At 42.8% G+C, this 17,962-nt stretch overlaps 2 protein-coding genes across 2 annotated transcripts; both read right to left on the bottom strand.

The window, feature by feature from the left end:
• Window positions 1-542: 542 nt before the first annotated feature.
• Window positions 543-8,324, bottom strand: LOC135261280 (uncharacterized). Its single transcript, XM_064347415.1, has 11 exons — window positions 8,169-8,324; window positions 8,019-8,080; window positions 7,659-7,794; window positions 7,416-7,498; window positions 6,690-6,837; window positions 6,293-6,413; window positions 6,083-6,183; window positions 5,577-5,671; window positions 4,256-4,367; window positions 3,047-3,203; window positions 543-1,895 (listed from the first exon to the last, which is right to left on the bottom strand). The coding sequence occupies exons 1-11, from the start codon at window positions 8,218-8,220 to the stop codon at window positions 1,139-1,141; spliced, it is 1,824 nt and encodes a 607-aa protein (XP_064203485.1). The 5' UTR covers window positions 8,221-8,324; the 3' UTR covers window positions 543-1,138.
• A 650-nt stretch (window positions 8,325-8,974) lies between these two features.
• On the bottom strand, window positions 8,975-17,604 carry LOC135261281 (V-type proton ATPase subunit B, brain isoform). Its single transcript, XM_064347416.1, has 14 exons — window positions 17,408-17,604; window positions 16,011-16,066; window positions 15,057-15,155; window positions 14,600-14,693; window positions 14,422-14,499; window positions 14,047-14,186; window positions 13,524-13,625; window positions 13,210-13,307; window positions 12,705-12,828; window positions 12,444-12,594; window positions 12,000-12,082; window positions 11,781-11,885; window positions 11,268-11,397; window positions 8,975-10,831 (listed from the first exon to the last, which is right to left on the bottom strand). Exons 1-14 carry the CDS (start codon window positions 17,544-17,546, stop codon window positions 10,695-10,697), a joined length of 1,536 nt encoding a protein of 511 aa, XP_064203486.1. The 5' UTR covers window positions 17,547-17,604; the 3' UTR covers window positions 8,975-10,694.
• Window positions 17,605-17,962: the final 358 nt, after the last annotated feature.

Raw genomic sequence — 17,962 nt, 5'->3', positions numbered from 1 at the left:
AGATGGCACGCAAATCACACAATGTTCTGTTCTAGATGATGGAACCAGTTTAAATGGGGTGAAGCTGAACGACTGCTGCATGAAATTATGTGGAGACCACACACTTTGAAATTCAGAATGAGGCAGTTTTTGCAGTTTTAAACCATATTTGCTGTACAAAACCTGAAAATGACTAGTTCTGTTAAAAGATCTATGACACCTCAAAGAGTTCACAGTGCCCAGGAAAGGCTTAAATGCTTTGGGAAAACTGCATTATTTTCTGAAGAAAATTTATGCATTCAAGACCAAATATGTAAAAGTCTAACTCTTTTTCAAAACTCTTTTTTTCTCCCCCCTTTTTCCAATCCCAGGCACTTCTGAATGATTAAAGTGTTTCAAAAAGATTTGTTCCCAATAGCCAGAACAACGTAGGCCTATATCCAACTCTAACATCTTTCACGAAGATGACGTTTTACATAAATCCCCTTTAAAACACTGGACAGAAGAAGCAATCAGCACAGCTTTCAAATTCATCTTGCAAAAAGTAAAACACAATCACACAATTCATAGAAAAATTCATTTATTGAAAACATTTCATCAAATTTAATAAAACGGTAATTATGTTTTAAATTACAACATCCAAAATAGAAAACAAGTATTTAACTATACATGAACTTTACAAATCAAAACAAATACAGAACATTCCAAGTTCAGCCATTTCACATTTCTAAAATCCATCAGACCATGAGTAAAAGTATGCATATTAAACTGGAGGTAAAATCTGACAGGAAAGCATATCGATTCGCTATACCTCCATACACCATACAAGCATAGTTTCTTCTTTTCCCTTTTTTTCCAGGCTCCAAACTTGGTTACATAATAAGGAAATCAAACAGAACAGAGGTGCACCGTGTGCTCAACCCACAGCTTGCAGCATAGAGACCAAGGGAAAAGGTGAAGTGCTCATCAGAAAACATTCAGCTGCTCTTCTGACATGTGCAGAGGTTTCAGATAAGAGTTGCCTGTTATTAGTAGCTCTGAGTATCAGTAGTGGAAGAACATATCTGAACAGAATATCGCTCTTCATTGACCACTGTAAGAACGGAAGGGGCTTGGAAACCGCACCAATCCACGTCCAGAGGAACTTCAAGATGGACGCTCAAAAACAGTGTGGGACCGAGCCTCTCTCTGGAGGAACGAAGGCAGGGCCTTTAAGACCGGGTTGGTTTTCGGGAAGCGGGCTGCCCAGCTCGGGCCCGTCCACGCTCTCCTCTAAAAACTCAGGATTGAGGACGCGGGCGACCTCGCTGGCGATGGCGGTGTGGGCCTGCTCTTCGCACGCTCCAGACGGGGCCGTGGGAGGCTTCAGCATGTCGTGCAGCAGGGAGAACTGCCCGTGCGCGCCCTCGGAAACGCCTTCGCCGGAATCGGCGCTTCCGAAACTCTGGCCACCGCGGTCGGACTCCAGGGCTTCCAGAGACTCGCTCCTGGGGTCCTGGGGGTTCTGCAGGGCGATTTTCTCCCCGCCGTTGCTGTTGGTCATGAACGAGACGGATTTAAAGATGGACTTGAAGGGCAAGGCGTTCTTCAGGTCTACACCGCTCCACCTGTCCCAGTTTAGGTACCGGAGCACCGGACTTTGGTCCGGCAAGTTGGGAGAGCAGTCTGATTGTAGAGAGGCATCGACCGTAACTCCATGGTCAGCTGGGAGGACCCGGTTCTCAGAGTTGGTCCTCAGATCATTTGAACCAGGTCCTTCCATGTGAGGCTGCCCACTGCTAGTGTCCGTAGCGGGTCCATCTGGGCATGGAGACGCATTGACCGAACGTACCAGGCCTTGGTCCAGTGGACTGGTGAGGGGGAGGGTGCTCGCAGTACTGCCTGCATCTCCGTCACTCTGTCCTTCATCCACTTCACTGCAAAGACCAAGAAAAACCCATCACCAATGTGCAGCAAGCAATACTGTACCTTCACCCATAGCCCTGGATAAAGTGGAATCATAAGCCATAAGCATGTTTGACTGGTAACAGTGACAGTTTAATAAAAAAGGAGTTCATTTTAAAATGGCCTGAATTTGATATTTGGGTACCATATACAGATTCAGAGTAGATCCATTACCTCTTCAGAATCATAGTTTGAGAAGGCTCAAAAATGTAGGAAACCGACAACCCAATATTTGTAGACTGCTGTAATCAGCTATTTAAAAAGGAAGCAATTTTTGCTTGCAGGTTGCAAAATTAAAATATCCCCAGAATATTGCATCGAGCATTGGGAATGCACTCATCTTGAAAAAAATTATCATGAATTTATGATTTACAGTAAGATAATGAACAGTCAAACACCAACTGAGTTCTCCATTCAGCATGGAGAAGCGACAAAACTCCAGCACAAACTAGTTTATTAAACCTTATAAGTTCTGGCACACTGACACTGCGGTTTATAGCCACAGTACTTCAGGTTTGAGTGCCAGCACTTGGCTTGGGACACACGGCCACTATGGGCTGCAATGCCTGCAATTAAATCCTTTAAAATTACTGAAACGATTACATAATGCCTCAAAGCAAAATAAAAAAGAAAATAAATAGTAACCCAACCGCAAAATAACAGTAGTTCTGTCATTTTCACCAGGGGAATGTCATAAGGCTTAGAAATACCATGTCAACACTACTGAAATTACCTTCAATGCCTTGGGGAGCCAAAGAGAAGAGCTCTAGGATTTCCACATGGATACAAAAGCAAATGCCACTAAATAATTATGAAGTCTACATATTTGTTCTAGATAAACCATTTACCCAGAGGTCTCCATTCAATGTCAATAGCAGCTGATGGAAAGGAAAAAATAGCTTAGGGCATGTTAACCGCCATACCCAAATGAGTCTGGGGAAAAAATAAAAGCGATCAATAGGCGGAGAGAAAAAAGGTAAGCCCTGATTTAAGTATTCTGTATCGTAATCCTTTCATCGATCAGATTTAAGTGCTTATTTCACAGGTCGCTGCTAAGCGCTACGTGCCACAGCAGAGCCTGGTTTATACACCGCCGGGGGTTTAGACGAAGCCGGGTCCTTACCCGTCTGCATCTCCGGTGTCCTGTGTGAGATTCTCCCGCTGGGGGGGGCTCTGGAGACTGCCCTCCCCAGGGCTGCTCCTCGGGGCGGGATCGTCCCGCTGAGGACTCGGCCCGCGCGAGCCGGGGTCCTCCTCCATAGAGCCGTCGCATGAGCCGTCTGCCAATCGGATAGCGGGAAGGGGGTGGAGCTATGAGAGACAAAGCACTAGGCCCTCCCTCCCCTCCCTTCAATTACATTTTGCTGTTTTTTTTTTGAGCAGGCCCTGCTTCACTCATTTTCCCATGTTCTTGCAAAGAGCAACATAAAAGGGGCACTATATGAACAGAACTGAGCGGAACAGCGCTGTTACCCCAGTGGCTGGATAAAGGAGAGAGAACCGCAGCTGGTTTGGAACATCACAGTTCCTTTGAAACTTTCAAAACACCTTTGTGAAAAGGAAGTGTCAAACACTCTTCAATTCACTCATTTTACAGAAACATGAGAGTTGCAGTACTTTAACAGGAAGGACTTCAGTACAAGGTGGTCACCCTGAGGCCTACACCAACACAGCTACCAGGCACTAGGAAGTTTGAATTTTACAGATGTTGCCAAGCATTGAAACCCTTACAACACACAGCTTCTCAATAAATCACAAATACCGTGCAGGAAAACAGAGAATAGGACAAATCAAACTCGTACAAGGCTTCTGTCAGCACGCATTCAGCCATAAGAGAGCACAGTGCTGACTGAGGAATTTGGGCAGCCCCTTGCTGATTATTAGCATTTTACACAAATGCTAATGACAAAGGAGGAGAGGGTTAGAACACAATGTTTTTACATTAAGCGCCAAGAAAAATGAGCCACAGCAGTAGAATTGTCAACACTAATATCTCATTACGGCATAAAAAGATGAACACAACGAGCACGAGCATCATTTATGCATTCCAAAACTGCAGAGAATTAATATTTTTACTAATTGCTAAACATTCCTCAGAGAGGACAATCTGAGAAATAGCTACACGCCAGCAAAAGCATGTGAATGGAAGTCGGAACCGACCTGCCAATCATGCGTCAAAAGAATCGACCGCTTCTATGTTTTCTTTATACGAATCGATAAACCATGTGTCCGTGCAGATGGGGATCAAGCCAATGGGACTGGCAGCGAGCAGCGGGCCCTGAACTTGAGCTGAACTGGCTGAAGAAGCCGAGCGCGCGACTCGAGGCTCTACCTGAGACGTGCTTGTCCGCGGACACCTTTCTCCTCTTCAGGATCTTCTGCAGCTCCGGCACCAGCTGACTCCCAGCAGGCTCTGCGCCGTCCTCGCCGGCTCGGAAGCTCTCCTGAAGACGAGCCGGACAGATCAAGCTTCGCAGAGCGCCCAACTCCAGAGCCCCAGGGCTAACTGGAACTCGGGTCCCCTTACACCCATATGAAAGCCGAGGGGGCAGGCGAGGCCGGCGCTTGTTTCCGAACCGCCAGCGAGAGGGTAAAGGGAAAGAGAGACCTCGGAACACCGCGGTGCAGGGGACAAAGCGGCGTCTTTCACATCGCCACATCAAGGCCAGCATCGCCACAATTAAAGGCTTAAGTCCTTCCTGTGAACGGCATGCTTGCTGGTTTACAAAGGCCTGATGTGGACCTGATCATTTTATAGCTCAAGATTAAAACGGGTAATTCAGCTACAAGCTCAATACCTGTGCCGACAGATTCTAGACGTGAAAAAACTTAATTGAATGCGTCAATTAGTCTTGGGGCTGGACGAGGATTAAAGAAATGAAGACATACATTTTCTGTGCATAGCTGTGGGCGACATGGAGTGAAAATGCCTTTGGGCCATATCAATGTCCATATTCACTTTCCTGCATTTTGCTTATGCAACAGAAAACGGTGTAACAAACAGTTAAAGGGAACAATATTTTGTGGTTTGCATCACAGCAGCCACTGCAAGAAAATCTAAACAAAAACCAACAATTTAGCAATTCGATATAAAATTGGCCATCAATAGCAAAATCATTCTACTGCCAGAAAGCATCATTTTAAAAAAAACTTCCATTATGTGAAACGTTTAATCACCATACTCAATATATATGGCAATTCTGGCTCCATCCTCTGTTTGTTTGTCAAATTAATTGCCATTGTGTCAATGCCTTATATGTTCGTTTTGTGCAAGAAAAACAAGTCTACAATGCTAGTGTGGAATGCCCTCTAGAGGCACACTTGTAATGGGAATACACAGAATGCATTTCTGCACTCTAGTAGTAACCGAAGAAATAAATCAGTTTAGTACAGGGAGCAGGGTGGAACAAAATGCACTACACGTGTTAGTGCTTACTCTCCCAGAATTTGAGATGTACAACCTGAACTGAAAACAGCACGGTATGAAAGACATCTTTTAAACCAAAGAAACCTATATACACACCACGTAACAGAAAAACAAACAGCCGACCCCACCGCAGAACCACACTGCCTAGCACAGAATATGATGGCCACCTTTAACAGGACGTTAGTTGCACTGCAGGTAAATCTTGGGCTTGAGAGCCGAGCCTCACCTTGTGCACCTGAATGACGTGTCGAAGCGAGACACCGTTGCGGATCATCTCCAAAACTTCATTCATCCCAGGACACTGGTGATTATAGGAAGCCTCTGACAGAAAAGGAAAACACCTTCAGATGCTAAGCCTGCTATATACTGACCCCTACCACATTATGCGCAGCTGCTACTATAACAAGAAGCAACTCCACAAGTTGTGGATTATTATTAGATCTCATTAACCATTACTAAGTCACCAATCATTCATACATCAAGAATAGAAACAATTCACTCCTACACAGCAGTTTTAACTGTTCCTGATCTTACGAGAAATAAATTATAATATAAATTATAACAGCAGCTTGTTGGTGGTTTCCAACTGGTATACAAACACTGCTATGCATTCAGAATGCCAATTCTAGTCCTGCATTTGCATGAAATAAAGAAAAGCTCAAGCCATGCCAGTATTTCATCTGAGGGCTTGATAAGATCTGGGCATTGTGCATGACAACAACACGACCGTACCAGTGTCCTCTGGGCTGCCAGGAAGAGGGCCCACGTCCTGCAGCGGGCAGATGTTAGGATCCCTGGAGTTTCTTCTTTTCTGGATTATTGTCAATAAAGCTCTATGGATACAAAATGCGACCATGATAAATTGTAATGTAAGAGGAGACAATTTGGCAAAATGAACGGCAGAGAGATAACTCTGGATGACAGCTGGCGAGGTGCCGTTACCGGAGAGGGTTGACGTGCGGCTGAGCTGGTGGGGGGAGTGGGGGCGGAGGAGGCGGGCAAAGGGGAGGCAGGTTTGGCAGCCGGTTCTCCGCTACCTGGAGGCGCTTCTGCAACACAGCAACTGTGGGGGGGGGGGGAACATTGCCAATCCCGCAATTAGCATAATACGCAGCAAACAAAATGAGCCACAAAGCTCCCCACCTCAACTGACGGCTCTTAAAATGTACCAAAAGCATATTTAATCACAAATGTGGGCTGAATGGCTGTTTCATTTCAACATCATAAAATCAGTTCTGCAGGAGCTGCTCGCGCAGGAAAATGCCTTTGAGTATATGGTTCCGCTCATCTCCACGACATTGGATGGTAGCACACGAGGGGCGGAAGAAATAACACCCACTTTCATGTCGAAGGTCTCGAACATTCTGATTGGCCTGGAGCACTTGAGCCTCGAGCTTTTGCTTTTCCGTCTGTGCAGTGTCCAGCTGCAGCTTGATTAGCTGGTAGTCCCTCTCGCCTTCTGACGATGGGACCACCGAGCTACCAACCTGAAAAATCATAAGGAATCAGTGGACACATCTGAACAACAAGGGTCATGTTTTAAATTGCCCACTATATAGTCACCGGTTATTAGAGCCTTCCATGAGCTAGTTGGAGGGGGGAGGGGGGGAAACAGGCCTGTGAGTAAATGTAATCAACCTTCCTTTTCCAAGAAAGACTTAAATGCAGTTATCTTAGGGGAAAACATTCGCATTTCAATATTCATGCAGTCAAACACACCAGAACACTCTCCAGTGCTGAACATGCAAATTCAGCACATTTCTGGACATGAATAAACAAATTCAATAAATTGTGTGCATGTCTGCTTTACACTGAATGTTTATAGAGAACACCAACACCCCATTCTGGTACAGCCAGAGTGTGTGTGAATTTTTATGTCCAGCACTGTGCAACTCCACCATTAAATCAACAGCTGTAAAAAATAATAACAAAATAAAGACCACTGCAAAAAAAAAGCTCTTTTTACATCTGCATACATTTATTCAACCTTAGTAAATGTATGCCTTTACAATTTTGCTTTTTGTCGTCGATCATACTGTGAGCCTGCACTCGATGGAACACTTACCTTGTCAACAAAGTCTTTCTCTTCAAACCCGTTCAAAGTTACTCCAGCTCTGATGTTTTGAGCATGTACGTGGTCTCCCCTGTCTAAAAAGTAAATGTATGCATGCAGACAGTGCATTTCTGAAAACTTCCGAGAACCAATACAAATAAAAACTAATCAGCACATCTCGCTGTGGGGTTTAATTTAGTGTCATTGGATTAAGACGGGAATTTACTAAAAGAAAGTGAATGGTGTAATTTTCACCTTTGATGCCTGTGTTTTGTTTCTGTTCAACGGGTGTACTGCTCAGAAACTCTTTAGTCGTCCTTTCCGGCTGTTCGTTTTGCCCACCACTTTCACGAAAATCGTTGACATGGTCGATATCGATACCGCTTGTACTCTGGAGACAAAACAATTGAAGGTTGTTAGCTAGCTAACAAACAACACACAATGTTAAAAATACAGGACAGAACACAAGTACAAATTTGTCCCTTAATGCATGCGGTAAGTGCAAGATACTTTGGTGTCTCGAATTAATTCACTGAACAATCCAGTATTGACTGTGCATTAGCTAGCATAGCGTTGCTATCTAGCACAAAAACGGAATGTAACGATCTTGCTTACCGGCTGAAGTGACACGCCATGAATTTCTTTGCCTTTTTGTTTTGATTTTGACAGATGTTGGCCTATTAAGAGAAAAGTGTGAAACAATTTACTAAAGCATTTGGTGTCTAAAGCCGTTATTCATTTGAGAGCTAAACATATAAAACTAACCTCGTTCTTTCTTTTTTTGACAACAACTAAAACGCCAAATCTTCCCCGACATTTTTAAAAAATCACACAGGTAACGAAGAGTGCGTGCCCGCGCCGTTCTGGTCTTCTACGTAATGCCCGTAATCAGTGACCAATCAGCGACCAATTACAGGGTTTCCGGAGTTAAGTTTTTTTTTTTTCTGCCTCATTATTTATTTTATTTTCAAAATATTTCATGCTCTGTATGTCTGATTTGAACAATGGGTTGTTATAGTCCTCAAAATACATGTTAGAGGCAACCTTATTTGCAAGTATATTTTATATGCTACACTAATTAGAACAATATGCTATTCCTTGGCCCTACATCGTACATCATATAAGCCTACCTTCTATTTAGAGTTAATGTCCTATGAAGGTACTGGTCTCACTATTTATAAAAATATGTATCTACCACAGACTTCTATCTTCTGTGGTATCTACAATCTAGTAGCCTAATACCTAGTGTCCACTACAGTATTTACGAGCACTTAGAGAGCACCGAGTTCTGCAACCAGTTTTAAAGTTTTCATCCATCATTCATCAAGTTTTCATTCCACTCGGTATAATTTTTAAGCAGGCTTCTCGTCACTATGTTAAAAATGAAGCTTCAGTTTTCCGTCCATATAATCTAGTCCGTCAACATTTATCCCCTACTTCGAACTGACGCCAAGGTGGCCTCAAAATATTTGTAAGCCAATTTCATTAAACCATGTGAAAAATGAAAATGTAGGTTTTGGCGCCCTCCAGTGTGTCTCACAACAAATGATCGCAACAAATTCCAAACTCTATTTCATTGTCAGAAGTCTTATTTATTCCACAAATAAATTCAGACTACCGATGGCAGGTTTACAGACGGTTTGACGAAGCAATATCATTTAAAGCAACAATGATAACCAATTCATATATCCCTGTTGTCACTACAAAATGTGGAATGAACAAATGGCACTCGGACACTTATTTTACAACAGGACTTCTAAGGAAGCATGCTTTAAAGCATCGATAAGACAGGAAATTAATGTAATACTAATGGCAACACTGAAAATTCAAAGTCTTCCCACACTCTTTAAGGGTGTACATTTTCAATCACCCTTATTTGTAAACAATGTTATGATTCTTCACATGAAAGGTGTATATCATGAAGTTTTTGAAAAAGCAGGTAAACAAGTCTGTTCTTGTGTGTCTGTTTATGAATGAAACATGCATTTCCTAATCTTTGAATCATCTGCATGGCTCATCCGTTTCAATGTGGCCACTAAATTAACCAATTTTCTTACTCCAAAATAGTGAAACTAGAAAAATGAACAATTCTGCAAAACATTCTTTTACATTGTCTCATAAAGGTGTTGACCTTTATTATGCACAAGCAAGTTTGATGATGTGCACATAGCATTCATCCCTCTCCATAACTATTGGTGATGATAATATTTAACTTCCTGAAAGCCAATAATATAAATAGAAAAGGCATCCACAATTAATGATTCCTGTAATCTGGCATCAGGAAACAACACTGCCTTCACTTGCTGTAGTAGAAATGAAAAAAGTGCTTAATTTCACATTTTTTGCCATACTATTGTCATTATTTCACAAAAAATGTTACTGTGTGCATTTGTATGAACATTCCTTGTTTCTGAAATGGCTTGTGTACTTCGGCCATTTTGAATTTAGTCTCGATCAAAATAGTACATTTTTTCCCCCACAAGTATCTTGGCCTGACATCTGCTGTTAGTGGAGCGTTTTCTTACAGATGCAATACGCATCTCTATGTTAAGTTATGAACAGCCAACATATGGCTTACATTCTCATTCAATTAATTGGCAAAACATAACCTTCACTGATAAACAAATAGTCACTACTGGTATGATATCATTTAGCTTCATTCTTCTATAACAGAAAAACATAATTTGTGCTTTGTGCACTGGTGTTTACCCATTGCCACAATCCATAAATTATCAGAAAAATGTAAAAGTCAAATGTGGCTTTTGACATCTTTGGTCATATTCATTCACCACTTATTGTATTTAATTCACTGCCCACTTCACACAGGTCTTCCCAGTTAAGGATACTGAGCAGAGCATACCTTTGACCAAGGTATGGCAGCAACAATTGTTTGTGTGTTTATGTGGATTTTGCCAAATTCATGGGTGTCTTCTTCAATTTTAACCTTTTAAATTCCTTCTGTTGTCTTGTGTTTGTGTGGCTGCACAGCAAAATTACATTTCTCACAGGATATAGCTTTACTGACTGATAAACTGACCTTTGGGCACAACACATGCACAACACAAAAGGCTCTGGCCTGGCCTACATGTTCCAGTTGCCTTTGAAAGCACCTACTGTCTAACAATCAACGTCTAACAATTGCCTGCCTTTCTCACTAGATATATACACCATAGCACAGGTACTATGAACTCTGTTGAGGCACAACCAAGTAGAAACACCAGTTACTTGCGCTATATTTTTAAAGTTGCTTAAATAACACAATGAAGGCGTGACAGACGAAAAGGGGAGGGGCTAGTGTTTGGAGTCTCGTGGGTAGAACTCGGCCAAGGTGCTCTGAGGGATTCTCTTCAGCATCTCCTTAGGGAAAATTCTCAAAAGCTGCCAGCCTATGTCCAGGGTCTCAAACACGGTGCGGTTCTCATAAGCACCTGTAGGTCACAGGAGAGAAGACGCACAGTAAGAAGGTACCAAACATTGAGCCACAGAACCACAGTTAATAATTTTCTCAATGAAGCATGACTGCACAATTATGCTTGTGTTTTAAGAACAATCACAGAAACATAAGCTGGGAATTTACTGAAAGGGTCAAGGAAAAAAAACTAATGAAATAACATTTTCTCTAAAAATACTGGGCTCTACTATATCTGAAGTGCAATACAATCTCCCCTTTGAGAAATTAAGTAACATGTATTGCTCTTACTTTTACATATCATATCAGACACTGACAAACAGGCAAATTAATAAGGAAAAAAACACTTTAATTTCCTCCAAGGTGTAAGGTCGAAATGCACTGCTGTCGGAACGAAGGGCCTTAATCTAAAAGAAAACAATTCTCTTCACTCTCACTTCACAACTGTTACTTACCCTGAGCAATGAAGTTTTTCTCAAACTTCTGCAGGAACTCCAGGTATAGCAGGTCATCAGATGTCAGAGCTTCTTCTCCCACTACAGCTTTCATGGCCTGCACATCCTTCCCGATGGCATAGCAGGCATACTTCCCAAACAGAAAGGCAAGCTTTACAAGCAGATCAGCAACCAACTGCCTACAAAGTGACTACCCTACAAAATCATTCCGAACATGGAGACTAAAATATCCAGGGACACTTGAAAACGATCACTGTTGGCCCTTCCCAGAATTAACTCCCACAAGTGAAATTGACAGGCACAGACACAGACGTGAGAGGAAACCCTGTAGAACTTCTTTGGAACCTTTCATTTGGTAAAAGTCAAAGGCAAAACTCATGGTGAACATTCAGGCACAAAATGGCTGCCATTCATCACTCAGGTAGAAGTAGCTCAAGTCCACCCTAAAGCGCTGAGATGTTGAAAGGCTCCATCAAAATGCAATCCACTGACATTATCATTATTAATACCCACCAGCTGGTTGGACACATCGGCATGGTCCTTCCGAGTCATCCCTTCTCCGATGGCGGACTTCATCAGCCGGGACAGAGAGGGCAGCACATTGATAGGGGGGTAGATCTGGATGGGAAACACACAGCGAAGGTAAGTTCTGACCACAACATGCAAACAACCACTCAGAAAGCATTACACAGAATGGTCAAGACAAATATTGATACTTTAGTAATGCTGTACCTGTCGGTTATGCAGTTGTCTTTCCACATAGATCTGGCCCTCTGTGATGTAGCCAGTCAGATCTGGGATAGGGTGAGTGATATCTGGAGAGGAGGACAGGGAAACATAGCTTTCAGAGACAAAAACTAAACCAGAAGGCTAACCCACACATCAGAGGCCTGGCATATCACAGGTGTCAAATCCTATCTATGAAGAGCTGGTGAAGTTTGTCATTTTACCCCAGCACTGAAACGCTTGATACAGCACTTCATGGTCTTCAATCAAGATGCTGATTAGATTAATGTTTTCATGCTGGGACAGGACAAAAGCATAGAGCACATCAGTGCCTCTGAGCTAAGACCGGGCATCCCAGATATAAATCCAAAGATAAATTAGGAGTAATGACTGGCCACAGGGGAACACTGCTGGAGTGAGTGAGAACAAAAACAAGCCAAAAGGCCTGACCGTCGTTGGGCATGGTGAGGATGGGGATCTGGGTAATGGAGCCATTGCGACCCTCCACGCGGCCGGCTCTCTCGTAGATGGTGGCCAGGTCTGTGTACATGTAGCCTGGGAAACCACGTCGGCCGGGCACCTCCTCCCTGGCCGCAGACACCTGAGGAGGGGCAGGCGGCAAGAGGGTCAGGGAACAAGTTTTCTCCCTTTTCTCCCTTCCAGGATGTGGAATAAACACACTGCAGGGGGGTGAAGGTCGCGGGGCCTAACCTCTCGGAGAGCCTCGGCGTAGGAGCTCATGTCGGTGAGAATGACCAGCACGTGCTTCTCACACTGGTAGGCCAGGAACTCGGCAGTAGTGAGGGCTAGACGAGGGGTGATGATTCGCTCAATCCTGCAGGTGGAATGACATCATCATACAGCATCTCGCCTACCTGCCTTCTAGCACTCCTCTTACCTGCTTTTAAAAATTACCCATAACAATAGATAGCCCTTCTGACTTCAGAAACGCTGTTTCCTCTTTTGTAAGATGCCCCAGTTACATCACTCACAAGTACACCACTGCTAAGACACAGTACAGTAAAAATGGTAACTACTTTTTTAAATTAGATTGTTGAATTAGATTCCTACACCACAAAATTATAGAAACATTGTTGTATGACAGTGTTTGAACAAGAAAAAAATAACTCACAAATTTAGAGTAAAAATAATATGATTTTAAGATATGAAGGGCATCCCTAAGCAGGTTTAACCGAAACAGATGTTGATCACTTACGTGGGGTCATTGGCCAAGTTAAGGAAGAGACACACATTGTCCATAGATCCATTCTCCTCAAAGTCAGACTTGAAGAACCTAGCAGTTTCCATGTTAACCTAAGAAAGCAAGCTGAGACATGAGTCTACTTCTCCGTTTTCCCACTTACTACATCAAAACTTTATTTTGTAGTAGTTTTTAATCTTATTGGTTTCTGCAAACCAATGCTCTCTTAAAAAATCAATAGTTCAGACTCAACAAAAAATGGTTAGACTGTATGAAGTGTGCATGTCTCCCAAAGGGGTATATTCAGTTGTACTGGAAAGTCTACTCACCCCCATAGCGGCAAACACAATGGCAAAGTTGTCTGCACTGTAATCCATCACATCTTTGGATTTCTTCACCAGACCAGCCTGGCGGCAGATCTGTGCAGCAATCTGTAATACAGACAGAGAAACTCTGCAATGGCCAAGTAAGGGAATGCTACAGGAAAACAAAAGCTAATCGTCGAGTTATTGGTTTTCTAAAACCTTCAAATGCATTATATTTAACCACTGTGCTATTCATCAATGTTCCTGCTTTGAATACTATTGAATATATCTGCTCAATTTAAAGAAGCTCACAAATGAGAGTTTCATAAAAGACTAAAAATCTATTTTTAGAAAATGAGGCAGACAAGCCACAATGTAAAAGAATCTGACCATTTGGGGTTTGGGTTCCAGAAAACCAAAATGGCTAACCACAGAGCAATATTACCTTATCCCATAACAGGCAAGGAACGCTGAACACTGAGAGACCCAACGTCCCTAATCTTATAGTATCCCTAAGAATAGAATGGGAAGGGGCTGGTCATGTTACCTCATTGTGTGGCAAACCAGCAGCAGAGAAGATGGGGATCTTTTGTCCTCTGGCGATGCTGTTCATGCCATCAATGGCGGATATGCCGGTCTGGATCATCTCCTCTGGGTATATTCGGCACTGTGGGTTAATAGGCTGCCCTGTGGGATATGAATGGAAAAACCCCCAACCCCAGCAGTGAGACATCTCATTTCCATTTGTGTATGAACTTAAAATACTAAACTTAAAATATGCTGCAGTCAACATTACCACACAGTCAACCATGCATCAGCTCACTAGTGCAGACTGTGCCTTTAAGGAATGCTCTAAATTGCGAAATCCCAAAGATGTTTACTGTGTACTGGGTGTTGTGGTTAGCTATGCCTAGTTCCATACCCATGATGTCCAGATAGTCTTCGGCCAAGACCATGGGCCCCCTGTCGATGGGTTTTCCTGACCCGTTGAAAACACGACCTGAAAGGCACAGTTTGTGTTAAGAGAACAAAAGTACTGCCAGACCAGCTCATACATGTTGAAACAGGACATAATCTTACCACAGCTCAGGTGTACATACCCAGCATGTCTTCTGATACAGGTGTGCGCAAGATATCACCGGTAAATTCACAGCTTGTCTTTTGGGCATCAATACCAGAGGTTCCTTCAAAGACCTTCAAAGGTAGATCACAGAACAGATTATACTGGTACCATTCTCTTTATGGTAATAGGAAATAGGTAATATAATACTGCAGTTCAGGGTGAACTACCAAGCCAGCACTACCACAGCTTATTTGAGAGTAAAGAACTGGTTAGGTAACTGCCCGGACCAGAAAAGCTGCTGGTTCAACTCACTGCTTGAGTGACCTTGAGCAGGACCCTGAACCTAATTGCTTCAGGAAAATATTCATGCTTTTTTATGCTTAAGATGTTTAAAAACAACATGGTAAATCACCCTGTATTTGGGCATTCACAAAGCCAAAAAATAATATGATGTGGCAGTGCAAAAGGTAGCACAAGCCACGTACTCATCTCACCTGCACCACTGCCTTGGACCCGCTGACCTCCAGTACCTGTCCACTTCTTTTTGTGCCATCAGGAAGGGTCAGGTGGACAATCTCTGCATACCTGGGGAACTGGAGCACACAGACAGTGGCTTTAAACTCACTGATGAAAAAGTTATGCCTATTGGCCTTAATCTCATTGGTGGGAAACGAGTATTGTCCTGTTGTTTACCCATACTGACAACATACAGGGCCCTTCTCCTTTTTTATGCATGTGAGTTATCCTCAAGAGTGATGAAAGAGTGGCTTGGGTCCCTTGTGTTTAATTTGTGAAAAAACTTGAGAAACTTGTGGTCGGACTAATGTTCTTGCAAGTTTTCCTGTGCCAGAATAAATGAGAAATCAGCCCATTTTAAACATTAACTGTCATTTGAATTACAAAATGTGTGAGAAACGGGAACAGGTCATTTAGCTGCAAAGGTGCATGTAGTCAGCCTGTTTCTTCCCTTGACTGCAGTGCGCAAACATTGCTTGCAGTGACTGTTAAGCAGCTGAACAGTCATGTTGTGCTGAGGCATACACATGAGCCACGTGACTAGGGAAAATTGTGTGTGTGACTGCAGCTCTTTTTAGTCATGGAGCATTCTGGTATTATTCACTGGTGAACACCATCATAACAATCTGAATGGGCAAAAATAACTGAGCAAAAAATGTAGTCAATATTGCAAAAACCCAAGCTGGCCTCTGTCACTTTGTATAATTTAAATTAAAAAAAAACATTTAATAAAAGTGATTGTAAGTGCAATGTGCCTTGTTCTTCACTTTGAGAAATTAAATAGCCTAGCACAATATTATGGAGGTCTGGAGGTCTCTGTAATTAGCATAAAAGTTCATATGAAATGTATCAATCTTGCTGGAAGATAGTACTAAGATGTAAAAACAATGCTCAGTGCAAAAAACAGAGAATGTTGAACAAACTTCACTGACCTTCACATGATCCAAAATAACCAGAGGACCATTGACACCAGACACTGTTTTATAAGCTGTAAGACAAGGAAAAGCAGTCAGTTGGGCTTTAGATAACATGGAATAGAAAAATGCATATCAGTGCTTAATTGCAGGAAACACACAACAGTAACAAAATAATGATTTCTATGCTGAATTTTAAGTCGAGTCATGACTATGTGAGAATGATTTCAACTCCTACACTCTGCATTGCGCCAATACTTACTGCCATCCCACTGATTCCTCAGAAATTTCCACTATGCTTAGAAAACTGGATGACTAGATTTACCCAATGAATACACTCATTTACAAACAATGAAAATTACAAGAGTGCCCTCAAACCAAGAGTGTGTGACCAAGGTAGATCTGATGGTCGAAAACAGGAGAAAGGTCTGGGCTATATGATCCATCTGCAAGTGGTGTGAACACTTGATGCAGTCTTCTTTTTTCCACGTCTCCTACAGAACTATACTTAGTAACATGCTGTTAAGTCTGATATTGCTTGGAGAAAGAGTTGCCTCTCCATCTGCTGACATCAGATCAAACCAGAATGAAGGGGGAACTGCGGTTTTAAATCTTCTGCATGCAATGGACTCAAACAGCATGATTTATGCAGCCAGTCACCTCCTCTACCAGGCATAGAGAAGACTGTTTGTCTCAAAATACCATCTGCGCCTTCTAATTAGTCATGTCCACCGTGAAACGATAGTATTAGCAAAACCTGTGCATCACGTCGCACCTTGCTGACAAACGCTGTGTGTGTTCGGGGGGGGGGGGGGGGTTCTCATGTTTTAACTGCAGTCTAAAATAGTGATTTCATGATCATTCTAATAACCATATTTAATACAGTGCCTGATCAGATAGCTGAAGGATACTTCCCAAACATGCATGAACATGCACGTATGTGAACGCTGCCACAGCATACGGCAAGCGAAGAAGTGCACAAAACAAATGGCCCCTGACAACAGGCGGTTGAGTTTCAGTGCAGGTATATAGTACGTTGACGTTATGTACTGCAGACTGTCAACACAGTGGGAACTATAGGGGCACAAGTCACCATCAAACAAGCCAAGCGCCAAACCTACTGTTTAATTTACAATTTGCATATATTACGGCGGAGATGCCTGATTCTAGTAATACCAGCTGGAGCTAGCAATAATCTTAGCAAGCATGCCGTCACCTAAACTGCGGCTAGATGTATAGTGAGCCAGGTCTACTTAAAGTAGCAACCAGCACACCACTCATTAAAAAGTCAAATGATTTCGTTCTCTCTAATGTAGGTGGATAGAAGTGAGACATCAACGTCACATCTAGCTAGCAGTTAAAGCTAGCTAGCCAACTACTTTACTGCAAACCAACAAACAACATGCCCAACTCACTGAGTCGCGGCTGTGATATGTAGTCTCGGCTGACGGCTTGTACGTGTTCACGAGTCATGGCAGCTTTAGTCCCACTGACAGCTGAAGAAAGCTCGGTCATGGCTCCGTCGACTATTCCTCTGATCGCCTTCATTGCCATCTTTACTACACTTAACGGAGTTCCTGCTTGAGGACCACGAGCAAGGCGCACGCGCGGCTTCAGCGACCCGGGTGTTGCCCGCTTACGTACACCACGCGTCCAAAACGAAGATAAGTGCTGAACAATGAACAATTCATTGGTGCTGATGATTGAACTTCTCTGAAGTAGGAAGTCATATATTTGCCTCGTTACATCAGTGTTCACGGCCCATCGGTCCCGACCACAGAACTGTTCTCTGGTCCAAACATGGTATGTACATGTTTACGTGAAGTATGTAGTTGTTCTCCTTAATTATATTTTGCATGATATAAAAATATTATACACTCTCAATCCAAAGAAGCAGTCAGTAGTAGCCACAATATCCGTTAAGAATTCTGATGATTGCATTGGCACAGAATAAAATATGTTTGATTCCA

This window comes from Anguilla rostrata, chromosome 8 (assembly GCF_018555375.3).
Source record: "Anguilla rostrata isolate EN2019 chromosome 8, ASM1855537v3, whole genome shotgun sequence".
In the NCBI taxonomy this organism is placed as follows: Eukaryota; Metazoa; Chordata; class Actinopteri; order Anguilliformes; family Anguillidae; genus Anguilla; species Anguilla rostrata.
This window is presented reverse-complemented; position numbering and strand designations above follow the sequence as displayed.

Excerpts from the sequence above, each read along its gene's own strand:
- LOC135261280 (XM_064347415.1), bottom strand. The coding sequence starts at position 8,220 with ATGTCGGGGAAGATTTGGCGTTTTAGTTGTTGTCAAAAAAAGAAAGAA. Across the intron at positions 6,414-6,689 it reads TCGAGACCTTCGACATGAAA|TTGCTGTGTTGCAGAAGCGC; the intron begins GTGGGTGTTATT and ends CCCCCCCCACAG. Across the intron at positions 5,672-6,082 it reads TGGCAGCCCAGAGGACACTG|AGGCTTCCTATAATCACCAG; the intron begins GTACGGTCGTGT and ends CTTTTCTGTCAG.
- LOC135261281 (XM_064347416.1), bottom strand. The coding sequence starts at position 17,546 with ATGGCAATGAAGGCGATCAGAGGAATAGTCGACGGAGCCATGACCGAG. Across the intron at positions 14,694-15,056 it reads GGTCCAAGGCAGTGGTGCAG|GTCTTTGAAGGAACCTCTGG; the intron begins GTGAGATGAGTA and ends CTACCTTTGAAG. Across the intron at positions 12,829-13,209 it reads AACTTGGCCAATGACCCCAC|GATTGAGCGAATCATCACCC; the intron begins GTAAGTGATCAA and ends TTCCACCTGCAG.